The sequence below is a fragment of the Danio aesculapii genome, unplaced genomic scaffold, assembly GCF_903798145.1.
Source record: "Danio aesculapii unplaced genomic scaffold, fDanAes4.1, whole genome shotgun sequence".
Classification (NCBI taxonomy): Eukaryota; Metazoa; Chordata; class Actinopteri; order Cypriniformes; family Danionidae; genus Danio; species Danio aesculapii.
In genome coordinates, this window is record NW_026613815.1 from 15,001 (window position 1) to 29,552 (window position 14,552).

A 14,552-nucleotide genomic window follows, 5' to 3' on the forward strand; every position below is an offset into this window, starting at 1 on the left:
TCTTCTGCAAATCTTTAGTGTTCCAGTTTTGTGAACATTACTCAAGCACTAGTTACAAGGTCATTATCTTCTGGCCTGCACTCGACTTCATTTTCCCATTGTCCTAAACACTTGTGTGGCACTGCCTTTGTGTTTGGCATTAGCACTGTTATAGCTGTGTAATAAAGTTCACATACCTCCAAACCTTTATGAGTGTCTTTCCACAGCTAAACACAAGAGATGATATTGTGAAGACAGCTGTAAACCTGTAACCATTGACTTACATAGTAGGAAAACAAATACTGCTGAAGTCAACTGGTCCAGGTGTCTTAACATATATTATTTTATGTTCAACAGAAGAAAGAAATTAAACAAATGAAGGAAGAGTAATAGATGACAACTAAAGTGGTGTGTGAACTCTCCTTTTAACTGTTAAGATGATCAAAACAGGGCTAACATAGTTCATCTTTAAAGAGCCCATATTATGGGTTTTTGAAAATGCCCTTCCATGTAGTGTGTAACACAGCTCTAAGTGAAGTGAAATATCCAGCTAAGGCTTAAATCTGTAAGTGTACAGTGTTTAAAACTATTGATTCATCTATAAAGGAGTCGACTCATAGTGCTTCAAATGAGTCGCCTTGATAACGAGTCATTAGGTGTTTCGCGATGACGCAGCTACGAAACACAAGTAGTTGCGCGCGGAAACCCGGGAGATTTGAAACCTGTAGCCCCGCCCACTTACACAGAAAAAAAGCCACACACACACAAACACACACACGCACACACACACAGAGACACACACAGACACCAGTGGAATGAAGTCACGCTGTGCAGATGGATACTATCGACAGCTTACCCAAAGATGAAAGCTCAGCATTATAACATTCTGGAAACTACATGCTTACAAAGAAGACTTCATCAGTTTGTTAAAGGAAGGATCAGTAAAGACTGTCTGAACATGGATCAGTGCATCATGGATCAGTTTCTACCCCCATTTCACCAGTGTAAGTACGTGCGATTAAAACTGTTGCCTCGTTTACTCTAGCTTGCACATGATGTATTTAGTTGTGTTTTGTTACTTGTAACCGTGTGTGCTGTATCAGGTTATCTCTTTATTCTCGTATCGCGTGTAAAGCCACGTTGAAAACGCGACGCGTGCCGCTTTGTTTACGGATCGTCAGCTGTTCCTACACACATGCAACGGTCAAGTTTCAAAATATTTTAGCTCAGGTTCAAGGGAGCTGTCTAAATTGCACCCAGCAAGCTGAACTGGCCCTCTAATCTAGCCGAACGGTGAGGGTTGTGTGTGTGTGTGTGTGTGTGTTGCGTGTGTTGCGCAGGGCCGGTTCAGCAAGCTGAACTGCCGCTCTAGGTTAAAGACGATCACCTCGCCCTCAACCCGAAAGTGAAAACAAAAGTGACCCGTTAGCAAAGTGAGGATGGGGGTGTCGCAGATATAACTCAGGACGCGGGTGGTGAGGGAGGTGTCGCGGACGTCTCCCCCTCTATTGGTGCTGTGTCTTCCAAGGAGGAGGAGGAGGTGTTTGTGTGTGCGTCTGTGTGAAAAGAGCAGGTAGAGGGTGACGTGCTCCTCGCCAGTTCTTGGAGTTTTTGCTCAATAAAATAGTTTGTCGTCTGTTTTTTTAAGTGCATCGTCTGTATTTACATTCACCCACTGGCAGCCAAAATCCACACCTTACATTAAGAAGCGTGTGTGCACTGTGACTACTTTAATATTGTTGATTACGTGCTGGACATTTCACTCTGTCTCGCGCTGAAGGCTGTCAGTTTCGACCAATCGCAGCAGGCTGTCATCAGTCCAATCAGCGCAGATTAGCTTCGCACTGAGGAGGGGTTTGGGAGCAAATGAATCGCTGAACGATTCATATGGGAGTCGCTGGGATAATTAGGTAAAAATAAATGCAGATTATAAGACCATCAAAGTGTTTTATGACCTTGCATGCATATTAGACTGTTGTTGGAGACCCTTACAACCTAAATATGACCCTATTTCATGTATAATATGGGCTCTTTAATAACCAAACCACTGACACATGCAGTAATATTATCTTTACATTTATATTTGAGCAGCTTCATAACTTCTAAACTTCTCACTCCTATTTCTTCAGGATTAATACTGTAATTATGTTTGCTTTAAATCTATTGTATAATTTAATATAAATGAAGGTACTGTGGTCAGTGACAATTGCAGAGATTACATCGTGCCACATCGCTATGGTTAAGTGCTGTCCTTTTTGTTGTCCAGTGTGTTATTCATAAGAGGAAAGGTCTCTTCCTCCTTTGAACAGAACCCAGAAGAGCTGAAATCTGTCTCTGTTACAGCACCACGCTGGTCAAACCGTTACTGAAGTCAGTTACATTACATTTAATGATATCAAATGACCATTAGACAACATAAACTGGTTGATTTCTAAATGTTTGTTGTTGAGTTTCGGCTCTTTATTGAATAGAAACGTTATCCTCATATTGTTAGTCCATTTCACAATGATAACACTTTCTCCATTAGCCTCCACTATCATGTTAGGCCTAATGGGACTGCTTTTATTTTTATCATTACTAAACCACACTGAAACGTGACTAAACATATTCACAAATTGCTATTATCTATAATAAACTGTATTTTGTGGTCATTAGAAATTGGCAATAACTTTAATGCTAACGTTGGAGCGCTAACGTCACATAAACACCACTTACAAAGAGGAAAATATTATTGAACTCGACGCATTTCTTAATGAAATGAATAACTGATCACTCAGTGAGATTTACATATGATGATGAATATTTAAATAAATCACTTTAAATGCCACATGATCACTTACCTGAAGCAAATGACAGGCGGGGGGAATGTTACGCTTGCAGGGTAGACCAGGCAACTGAAGTGTGGTGTGGGAGATGTCTGCTAACGTTACACCTGTGTTTTCCAAATGCACTCCCAAAGTCAGCCAGAAGTCGATGTTTACCGATGTCAGCCGTAGCTGAGCCTTCCTAGGCTCTTAGGTGTTTTTTGTTAACTGACCCACATACTGCAAAAGGAGCTGTGAACCAGAAGAACATTTCTGAATGTATGGCCAAACATATATGGTAATGATCTGGCCCATATCTGTTCAGCCATTCCTCAGCCACATGTGCCAGCTATCACCCACATTTGGCCCTAATGTTCTTGCTATCTGGGTAGATATCTCCTCATATGAGCACACGTGTAAATAAGCAGCATAACAATACACACACAGAGAGAGAGAGAGAGAGAGAGAGAGAGAGAGAGAGAGAGAGAGCTAGAGAACTGTGTAAGTGTACTGGTGAAGCAGATGAACAGGTCTCGTATGCGCTCCTCATGGTGATTCTTCAGTTTTATTCTCAAAAGACTTATAAAATAAAATACATGACAGCGTTTGATGATGGAGGTCTGCACTTGCTGGAAACGCCGCCGGAATGTTTGTGAGAGGTGGAGAGTGTGTAAATCCACACGTCAGGAGTCCAGAGCAACACACACTCCGTCTGTTCGCGCGCAGTGAACACGAACGAACGAACGAACACACACACACACACACACACACACACACACACACACACACACACACACACACACACACACACACCCTCAGCGGAAATAAGAACACTTTATCAACGGGCAGAAGCAGACACAAGCGCACGCTTTCCGTCCACACACACACACACAGGCACACCTTCGAAGGCAATAAATGTGCGTCTGGCCGTGCGCATGACGCTGCCGTCGAGTGTGTGTACGGTGGCACTCGACTCTCTGTCTCCATCTACAGGTAAATACTGATTAAACAATAGCGATGTTTAAAATAAGGATAAGATGAGCCATGATAAAATACTACATATAAGGGCTGTAAATACACTGCCGTCCGCATGTCCGCACGGAGCTCCAGATGGACAGACCCACAGTAAAGATGCCCAACTCAGACTCAGCGCTCTGAAGGCAGTTAGTGTTCCTCCTCCTCCTCTCCCAGAAGGCCGTTCTCTCCGTCTCCCGCTCTGCTTCCGCACAGAACAGCTGATCGTTTTGTTTTTCTCAGTTATTAGTGTTTTTAGAGTCTCTACATTCCCAACAGTGTCCATCGATAACCCATGTGGATGCTGAGCCTCACACAGTCAGGCAGGACTCTTCGTCTGCAGAGGGAAACACACAGTCAGCGCAGGGAGGTGCAGCAGCTAATGCTAATGCTAATGCTAACTCACGTCTGATCTGTGCGCCGCGCTGCTCCGCTCATCCTCGCTCCGACTGCTCCAGATACACCACTCCAGGCTTGGCCATCCTGTTGCCCTGTTCACACACACAGGTAGTATAGGTAGTGGGTATAGTCTGCGACTCCAAGATAAACCTTTAATTATTTTTCAAAAACACTTAACAAACAGTTTTGAATTATAAGACAAGTTACCTCTATAACAATGTGTGTGTGTGTTTAGTCTTAAATATAAACTCATAGACTCCACTACAGCTGTCTCTGACTGTCTCCTCCTCCTCAATCACTCTTTCAGCTTCAGTTATCATCAAATAATCAATGCTCATGTTCATCTGTGGTGTGTGTTTGCTCTACTGAAATTAGCATGAAGCGTCTAGATTCTGGATTATCAGTCATTTCAGTGATGAACACATTGAGCGTGTGTCTCTGTATTCTGAGTTTCTCTGTTCCATTAATTATCTTAACAACATTTCCATATTAACGTAAAGCCTTGTTCTCCTACCTTGTGCTTTGGACACCTCAAAGAAAAGTTGTCTTCGTTAAGAGAGCAATCTTTAGATTAACAGAAAATAGAAGAGTTAAATGTCAGTCACTCATCGGATCACGATAAAAGCAAGTACAGGTCCAGGTAATGTCGTATCTCACCTGCTTCTATGGCACAAATGTAGTGGTACCTCAGCGTGCAGCCTTTACTGTAGCAGCCGAGGGTGGAGCCCGTCACCTCACAATGGGAGCAGCTCTGAGGAGGGAATTAAACCACAACAAAAGAGGAATGTTTCAATTATACAATAAACAACCAGAACTGTCTACTTGCTATAGGTCAGGAACTGCAGACTGCTGGACTCACCGCATCTCTAGCACCATCTAGTGCTTCCTGAAGGCCATAGAGTCTCCCATTGACCAGGTATACGCCACTGGTCCACACCATGCAGCCCTCGTGCACCCATAGCTCCTCAGGGTCCAGAGGAACCAGCGGGAGCTGCGCCAGCTGAGCCATGGGACCCAGAGCATCCAAGCTGGGGGGTGGAGGCTGAAAGGGCAGGGAGGCTTTGCTGTTAATTGGGACAGTTCGAGGTAAATCTTCGCTAGATTTGTGTCTTCTTTTGAAGCGGGGATGGGATGTCAGCTTTCTGTGCTGGGGTCTTTGCTGTGAACTTTCTGCCTGCAACTGCTTTAATGCGATTTCACCATCTGTTTCTTGTAAATTTGATGTACCCAGTCCACTTGCCAGTTCGGCTGCTATATCCCAAGCATGAGTTGTTACCCTTGCGGTAGAGCTGCTGGCTTTAGCATTCTGGAAAGGCATTTCCAAAGGCATTGGAGAGACAGTGCCAATGGTGGTGGCTGGGGATGTTGTGTTTGTTGCCTGGCTAACTGTGCAATCACTATCTGTAGATGACTTGACATTCTGAGGTTCTTGTAATCTTGTTTCCTGGGGAATCACTTCTGTTGGAATGGATGTCATACCTGTGGGAGCTGGCCCAAGGTGGGACAGGGTTTGTCGGACTTGAGGTTGATTCTTAGGGAGTTTGGCCGCATACTCGGCTGGGTAAAAAGGACCATAGAGATCTCCAAGATGTTTGTAGTTGGCCCATTTCTGGCAAAGGCAGCACAGCAGGTGACCGGTGTGTCCAGTTTCTGATATCACAGGTCCTGCCAGAACATATTCAGATGTAGGGAGCGTTTTCCCTGACTCCAAGGTTGAATCAACTTGCTCTGAAACCCAGTTTTCTTTTGATTTTTCATTCTCCTTTTCTTTTCTCACAAGCTGAGATGGCAGTAGGGTATTTAAAGGGCCATCAACCCCCATGTGACCAGGTTTGCCTCCACCTTTTGACTTTTCATCCTCTGCGTTAATTATTGTACAGACTGCCCCAATTTCTTCCATCTTTTTCTCCACATGTACATAAGGAGCAAAAACATTATTCCTGGCATCAGAGAATATTCCACTGAGATTAATGTTTCCCCTACTGCTAGTCTGAGTGTCCAGCTCCTCTTTGGAAGCCATTCCTCTTCTTCTCCTTCTCTGATTGCCACTTGAGCCAGGAGTCTCACTGCACTCTTTCCCCTTTTTCTGTTTTTGTTTAACAGGCTTTACATCCAACTCTGGCAGGGTCTCCTCACTTTCTGCATCCACCTTCACCACCTGGGTTTCATCAGGAGGGACCAGAGATGGGCAGGGTTTTTCATCAGGTGGTGTTGGTACTCGAGGCACTTCACCAGCACTGCTCGGAACTGAAACAGACTGAGGTACAGCTGTAGGTGAGGGAAGAGAAGCTGCAGGTGTGCTAGTAGCTGTATTCTGAATTTGACCTTGGGCACGTTTCTGCTTATTCACACTGCCGACTGGGCGACCTTTTTTCTTTCCTGATGGAAAATAACCTTTGGGCACAGTGCTTTCTGATGCTTTAGACTCTGGACTTGTCAACCTGAGAGAAGTCATCTGGTTTTGGGAAGCTCTGGACAGTAGGTGATGTCCAGGACTATGGTCAGCAGTGGTCCCATAGTAATCCCCTCCTGGGTAATCATCAAAGCCCATGCCAGTCTCCTGCAGCTTCTGCCGCAGCAGGTTAGCAGCCGACTGCTCACTTCGCCGTGTTTCCAGCTCTTGATAAGTGTTTGTAAATTGTTGTATGTCAGACAATGCAGATGAAGATGGAGGTGGTGATCCCTGTACAGGACAAGGTAATGGAGGAGCTGGTGGAAGGGGTCCCAACAAAGTAAATTCATCCTTATCATTTTCACCCCCCAAAGACCCTGAAGACCCAGCAGTACCTAGGCCAAAGTCAAAATCTTTTGGCAAACTTCTGAGGGCACCACTGCTAGAAGCAGCTGCACCTGCTTTGTGAGACTGAGAGTCACATGAGAATGCCTCTTCAACTGCTCTGTACGGCATAAGGTCATCTAAAGTATGAGAATCCTCAAGGTAAGATAAACAGGGCTCCTCACCTTGAGAAACACTAGTAAACGATGTACCACTCTCTGGGTCTGGCAAGTCAGAGGTGTAATGAGATACATCTGAAAAGTCAGATTCCAAGTTACTATTGTTAAAGTCATTTTTTCTCACACCAGGAGTAATTTTCTGCACAATCGCCTCAAGTTTCAGGCCACGCCCCTTTCTTGGGGGAAGAAACTTTGCTTTGGACTGAGGAGGTGAGTTAGCACTGGATATGGAATGTGGTGTCTTGGGAGATGGCAATATGGCCTGAGAATCTGAACTACCAGAACAACTGTTGCTTGCATTTCTAGATTCAGAATGGGACTGAGCTATTGGGGAGTGGTAAGCTGATCCTGGCCGCTGACCAGGAACATCCTGATGCTGCCTCTTAGCAGGAATAGGAGAAATAAAAGATCTAACTCTCCTTCTCATGATTAAAGGATTAGTTTCAGCCAATGCTCCAGTTTTAGTTAGTCTCTGCCCCTGCTGAATCCCTTGGGTTGCCTTACCAGTGTGCCCAGCAATAGTACCAGCCGGTGCCAATGAGTGGAAGGATTTGACTGGGTCCTCTGCACCCTTATCTGAGATGTCCTCTTTTGTGGGTTTGGGGCCAGAATTTGTAACTGGTTGAGAACCAACATGCTCACGAGGAACTGCAGGAAGTGTGTGTGCAGCTCCCTCTTTTTCAGAATAAGCATCCCACATTTTCAAGTCAAACTGTGCACCAGGATAAGAGTGCTGTCGAGATGTGTGATGTGGATTAGACAGAATATCACTTGAAGGCTGGCTTTTACATTTCTGCTCAGGGATTCTCTGAGGACCGTGCCTGTCTATACCTCTAAGCTTTTGTCTGTCAGGGGTCCAGTCAGGTCTGTCTTGAGGAGGCAAACTCTGTGGAAACAACTGTAACTTGTTTGTAGAAGCTGTGGTTTTAGAATACGCTGATAGTGTATGGAACGGTTGATGTGGCGTAGGATGGGAGATCATTTTTTGTCCATCCATTGCATCACCGAAGCCAAATACTCTGAAGCCATCAACAGCCTGTGAAAATGACTGGAGTCTCTGTGGTGAGGACAAGGGGTTTGAGGACATTTGCGAAAGATATGGCAGGTTACTGATGGCATCACTGTTGCCTTTGGCACTGCTGGTCTTTTCTAAGTCAGGATCACTATCTACAGGATGGCGAAGAGGCTTGTTAGACTCCTTACTGGGTGGTGTGCTGCAGTAGTGATCTGTGTTCTGACCTGCAGCTTCAATCTTTGATGGGTCCTCCTTGATTTGTGCTTTCTTTGCTTTAATTTCTTCCTTGCAGCAGTCTTGCTCATTAGACCCAGAGGAAAACGGCTGCTGAATGACTGAGGGTCCAGAGGATCCTCTCTCTCTTTCTGGTGTTGTTCGTCGAGACGGCGACACGTCACAGATTACAGAGCGCCTTCCCGAGGACGAAGATGCTTGGGATTGAACATGACTGACAGGACCTACACTGCATGCCAGTGGCTCAGCTTCCTGTAAAAGCAATTGTTCTACAGCTGACGGAGAGGTACCATATCTGGATGGTTTTCTGTGCTGCAAAGAATAGTCGGCCAAGTTGATGTGCTTTGGAGGGGCTCCTGTTGAGAGATCTAAAGACTGCTGCATGTGGGAGGACTGGCTTGGAGACAGACAAGTTTTGGTTTTCTCTATGGAGATGCCGTGAGTCTTATGTGCTTCAGAATCCCAAGAGGGATGAGGAGGGCCTAAACCAATCTCACTATCTGGTCCCTGACTAGAATTTGGAGGTTTTCCAGAGGCCAATTGACTAAACTGGACATTAAGTCCTGCCATAACTGATTGAGAGCCCATTGAATGTGCACTCAAGTTTTCAATCATACTGTAAGGTAGTCTGGTTTGAAAACGGTGCTGAGACGTATCTTGATGAACACTAGATGGTTGGTCAGCACGTACATATCGACGATCCAAGTGATGGCCTTGAAGGACTTCTTGTAAAAGACTTGGAAACGCTTGCTGAAACGGAGAACTGTTATCCTGACTTCTTGAGACCATTCCTCTTCCCCCCTCCATAGCAAATACACCACCAATCTCCTTTCTGGGAATAGACCCATAGCTGGCCTGTAGTTGATGGTAATTCTGGCCCCTATTTGCACCCATAACACTCCCTAGGCCTAATTTTTCCTTGCTCTTTACGGTAGTGTATTGTACCTCTGGATTACTGCCCTTAAATGACACTGGGTGAGATTGAACAGATACAATGTTTTGGCCAAATTCTCGTTTAGGGGAAATATTATACTGTGACACATATGCTTCCATGGACATCTCTCCTTCTCCATTCTGGTTTCTCGTCTCTTTTAAGACATTGACATCACGCTGCTCCTCAATACTGCTGTGTTTGTTTGGGTAATGAGAAACACTGTAACGTGGAGATTTGACTCCTGTGTGCTTGCTTGATTCTGTGTTAAGTTCAGAACGAGCAGAGACAATGACCCCTACTCCTCCAACATTGTGTTGTTCTGGAACATTCACATTTTTAATGGGATTTTCTAATGGGTGAGCACAGGACTCTCGCTCAGCCTGTTTGAGAGGATCTGACAGTCTGTTCTCTGAACTCTTTCTATGGCAAGGAAGATCTGCACATTCATCATCGCTTTCTTCATCTTTTATCATTTTGATTTGTAGTCCCTTAGTTCCCTTGTCATCATCTTTACCAAGGTCTCTATCCGCCACACAGTTTGGATGTGCGGAGTGAATGGGAGATGCTGGATCAGGGGGATACACCTGTGGTTTTGGACTAGGTTCTGCAGTAAGATGAACTGATGGTGGTGAAGAGGAGGAGGGGGTGAGAGTTTCTGGAGTCTTTGCTTGAGACTCTCTAACAGAAGACTGTTTTGAAATGACTCCAGTGTTGACCTGGAGATCCAAGCCCTGCAGACTCTTTTCTGAGGGCATTTGACTTTGTGATGACAAGTAGCTCTGTGGCTCAGATTCATTGCTTGTTCCACTTGCCTGCCTAATTCTCTTCCGTTCTAATTTTTGATGCCCTTTTGTTTCCAGCATCTCAGAGCTCTCTTCATTTGTTAAGGTCTGAGCAGCATTGCTGGAATTTCCAGATTTGTTCTGGTTGCCAGGTAGAGAGTGAGACCCCTGCTGCATCTGAAAGTGAAGGGCAGCGTCTCTGCTCTTTCTCTGGGGCAGCACAGTGTCGGTGAGCAGCATGTGCTGGACTGTATTCGGTAGGTTTTCCACTTGAGAAGTCAGAGCATTGAGACTGTTCAGACCAGGGTCCTGTAGGTGTTTGTCATGGGCGAACAGGGAGCCATCTTCCCCCGGACCCCCCCGGAGACCTAGTCCCATTCGGTTCTGACCCATGGTGGCATGAACAATCCCTGCACTGTGATTCAGAATGGCGGACTTATTTCCACCTCCACTACCACAGCTACTGATGCTGCTATTGGAATGGGGAGTGGGGCTTAGCTGAGGGACGGCCTGCAGGATGCGTGCGTGACTCTGGCTGCCACGTGCGTTAGTGGCAGCGGGGTGTGAAGATGCCTGCAGCTGAACACTGTTTCCCTCCGAGACACCCAGCAGCGGAGATGAAGACGAGCTGCAGCTTGGAGACTGCACCGCAGATGGAGCCGGAGAGGGATTAGAGATAGGACTGAAGTTCTGATGAATCTGAGCTTGTTGATTTTGTGTGTGCATAGGAGATTTTGTGAGGTCTTGAGGAGTGTGTGAAGGCAGAGACGGACTGGAGGAGACGGAGGAATGGGGCAGTTTGGTGTGCAGATGCTGCATTTTGAGGGATAGGTCATAACCTGCGGCAGCGCTGTGTTGAGCGGTACGCTGTGAATGGGGGCCGTGTTTGTGAAGTGACTGTGGTGAATACGATGGATGTGCAGACGAGGAGTAACCCTGTCCCATACTCTCACAGCTGTTGGAAGCTGATGAACTGCTATGATGATTTGGATTAGACTGTGTGGGAGAGTCATTGATTTTGGCTTCCGTGCTGCTACTGCTGCTCACATCGTATCTCTGTGGTGGAGAGTTATACATTCCAGAGGAGCCTGAGGTTGCATTTATAGTGGCGTAGTGTCCGAACTGATTGGGGATTCTGCTTCCGGAGAGCCCGTATGTGCGGTGATGCTGACCTTGGTGTAATAAGCCTTGATGTGAGGGATATTTCTGCCGTTGATGCATTTGAGCACTTGATTGTACTGAAGCAGCGTGAGCCATACCGTATTGCTGGGAAGGAGAAAAGGAACCAGCCGCGCTGCTATTACTACCTACGACTGCAGAGCCACAGTCCATGGAATAGGGAGAAATCATTCCAGAGGAAGACCCTGAACCGGAGAGGTGTTGGTACTGATGCCCATCTACATTTGTGTACCTAAACCCTGCTCCGTACGCAGCTCCACCTCTTCGGCTTCGGTCTCGCCCACTCACAGAGAAATAATAATCCATACTGTCCTTTCGGTAGGAGTTTCCCCCCAGCGCTGTGAGCACTGCTCTGCGGCATCTCTGTGACCGCTCGCCTTGAGCCGTAGCCATGTACCGGTGCGTGCAGATGCTGCTGCTGGGCCCGTAGGTGCAGGTGCTGCCCGTGGCTCTGCAGGCTGGTCTGGGCCTGCTGGAGGGACACATAGTCCTCGGAGGTCCTGGGGGAGATCTGAAGGTCTGATGGGTGGGCCTGATATGGAGAACTGACCACACCTGCTCCACGGCTGAACCCTGGGTGGAGAGGAACAGGACTATTGGGGAAATTCTGCATCTTTGTGTTTTAGAGTTTCACAAAACTGTTATCGGCAACCTTAAAGAATCCAAACTGGGATGTTTCAGCCGTGCGATTACAGGTGCATCTGAAGCAGCTCTGCAGGAGGCTCCAGAAAATGTCCACTAGTTTACACTGAGCTCCAGAACGCCGGCAGATTTACTGTGGACAGTGTGAGGATGGGGAACACAGCGGCTACACATTCATTTACAGAAAAAACTGTGTCACAATCGCCACTGTGTGGTTTGGCACTATATCCAAAGAGCGAATTAAGTTTTAGTGTTGTCACAAAATGTCTATAAGCCGTGAGGTAAAAATACACCAGCAACACGGCAGCTCAAGCACGTTTGATCAGAAGAACGTCAATATGTAGTGTGATGCGTGCTGTTTGGTAACTGTGCGGGGTAGCAGCCATGCAGTACAACTGTAACAGTTCATTAACAGGTTTGCAACAAACAAACACACAAATCTTTCTCCAGTTGGCACATATATATTCATGAAAACAGCTCCAGAAAGATCAACACTTCAGGATCATGATTTTTTTTCAAACTTCCTGTGTAACAGGGATTTCGGGCACTCTGTCATCGAGTAAAGTTTCATTAAGGTTTTCGCCCGCAAATATTTTCCAGCTGCATTCAAAGGTTTGTCTTCTCCCATGTTAGATGCGCTCCAGCAGGACTGCTGTGTGTGTCTGTGCTCATCCGCCGCCGGTCCGTCAGTAGAGTATGCTGTTTCTGAGAGAAGATGCTCTGAGCGGCAGGTCTACCACTCTTTCTCCATCCAGATCCTCATTTACTCTCTCTGGATGAGGCTGTGTATCTGTCAGGGAGCTGGAGATGGTCTGAAAACAGAAAGGAAACAGCATTTTAGAACTTTGCTTTAGTGCTGTGTTCATAATATTAACCCAACAATGACCCTGGAGTCAGTCTACAGCACAACTATTAAAGACTTGATCATTTACCATATCATTTAGTCACTCTTATGACAGAAGAGACTTTTTACATCTGGAAAACATGCTCTGTGTTCATCCTAACAAAGTCAACGATAAGAGAACTGTTGATTTCTCAGCTGAGATTCAGATATAGGCTGTAGATTATTAAAACACTAGCATTACGCGGAGAGTTTAATATTGACCGGGCTTCTTTTCCGCTTTACGGTTAGATCTCAGAGCCAAAGCGACGTCTCTAATCAGCGACTGTTAGCAAAGACGCTCACAGACAGAACTAATTTCAGCGTTTTGATTCAGTTCTTCATTTCTCTAGTGCTTTAACAATGCAGATTGCGTTAAAGCAGCTTAACACGGACGAAGACCTAGTAAACCGTGAACGCTTCAGTCCAGTTGTCTCGGTTGAGGTTCAGCTTGTTTGTTTGGTGATGAACGTCGACATGAATGCGCTGGTGAATCTGTGGATGTAAAGGACAGCGCACAGAAAGAGACACCGCGTATATTCGTCCGGCCCAAAGATATCAACATTCTGTCCTCGAGTGTGAAGATGTTTTGAAAAATGTTGGAAATCAGCAGCACATATGAGGAAAATATGAGGAAATAGGTGAAAAACGTGTCTGGAAGATGTTAAAGAAGTATTTTCAACAGCTTAAACGCAGCACAGTTTCCTAACTCTTGATCTAATTTCAGCAGCACTGAAGCGATCGCACACAAATCACATTTCTAATATTTCATTTTAAATCATAATCCAACAATCATTATTATTGATCATTATTTCAGGCTGATTCCTTTAACGTTTAGTGAAGTATAATCCTGCAAACTAGCTTTCCTAAACAATCCTGCAGTCACACATACATGAGTAAAAAAGCAAACATCTGCATCGTGACCCAACAAACCCAAAACACTGGGATTAATCAAAGATTCCTTCATCACCTCAGAAGCTGCTCCAGCAGGAACATTTACATCATCATCATCATCATCATCATCAGCCTCTTAGTGTCGTGATGGAGGAATGAAGCGACACTGTGTTAAATCAGCAGACAAAGAGTGCTGTGTGTGTGTGTGTGTGTGTGTGTGTGTGTGTGTGTGTGTGTGTGTGTGTGCGTGTGTGTGCGTGTGTGTGCGTGTGTTTGTGTGTGTGTGTGTGTGTGTGTGTGTGTGTGCGTGTGTGTGTTCAATTAAGCACACATGAGGCCCATTTCAGAGAGCAGGTTAAATGTCTAACTGTGAAATGAGGGAAACTCTGAGCTTTTGGTTTCAGAAAATAAAAATAAAGAGGAGCGGTAACTCATGACCCGGGTCAGTTACTGTGGTAACGAACACAGTGACCCGATCCTAGTCATGAGCAGGTTCTCTCCAGTAAACCCAGAGATGTTTGAACACTGCATCACTCGTGCTCGCTGCAGAAAGGCTGTCATTAGTGCGATTAAAGCACTAAAGTTTGAATCGGCAGAATCAGCGGTAAGAGAACGACGATACGAGACACTGAGTCCTGACAGCGTGATCAAATAACATCAGTGCAAATGAAAACAGGATTATTTATGGTGTTTATTACTAAGTGAATGAATAAACATTAGTGTCAGTGTGTCGGCAGTAACGCAGTGAGCCAGAAGGACCTGCGGTGGACTGGGTTCGAGTCCAGCTTTTGCAGAGCTCACTCTTCTCACTTTTATTATTAGCAAAATTAAACTAATGGAG

At 45.6% G+C, this 14,552-nt stretch overlaps 1 protein-coding gene across 1 annotated transcript; it reads right to left on the reverse strand.

The window, feature by feature from the left end:
- Window positions 1-3,563: 3,563 nt before the first annotated feature.
- On the reverse strand, window positions 3,564-12,747 carry tcf20 (transcription factor 20). Its single transcript, XM_056452713.1, is given in 6 exon segments — window positions 3,564-4,134; window positions 4,204-4,288; window positions 4,711-4,760; window positions 4,854-4,947; window positions 5,056-11,628; window positions 11,630-12,747. Coding segments are annotated over 5 exon segments (7,053 nt in total). The 5' UTR covers window positions 11,909-12,747; the 3' UTR covers window positions 3,564-4,134; window positions 4,204-4,231.
- Between the last annotated feature and the right edge of the window lie 1,805 nt (window positions 12,748-14,552).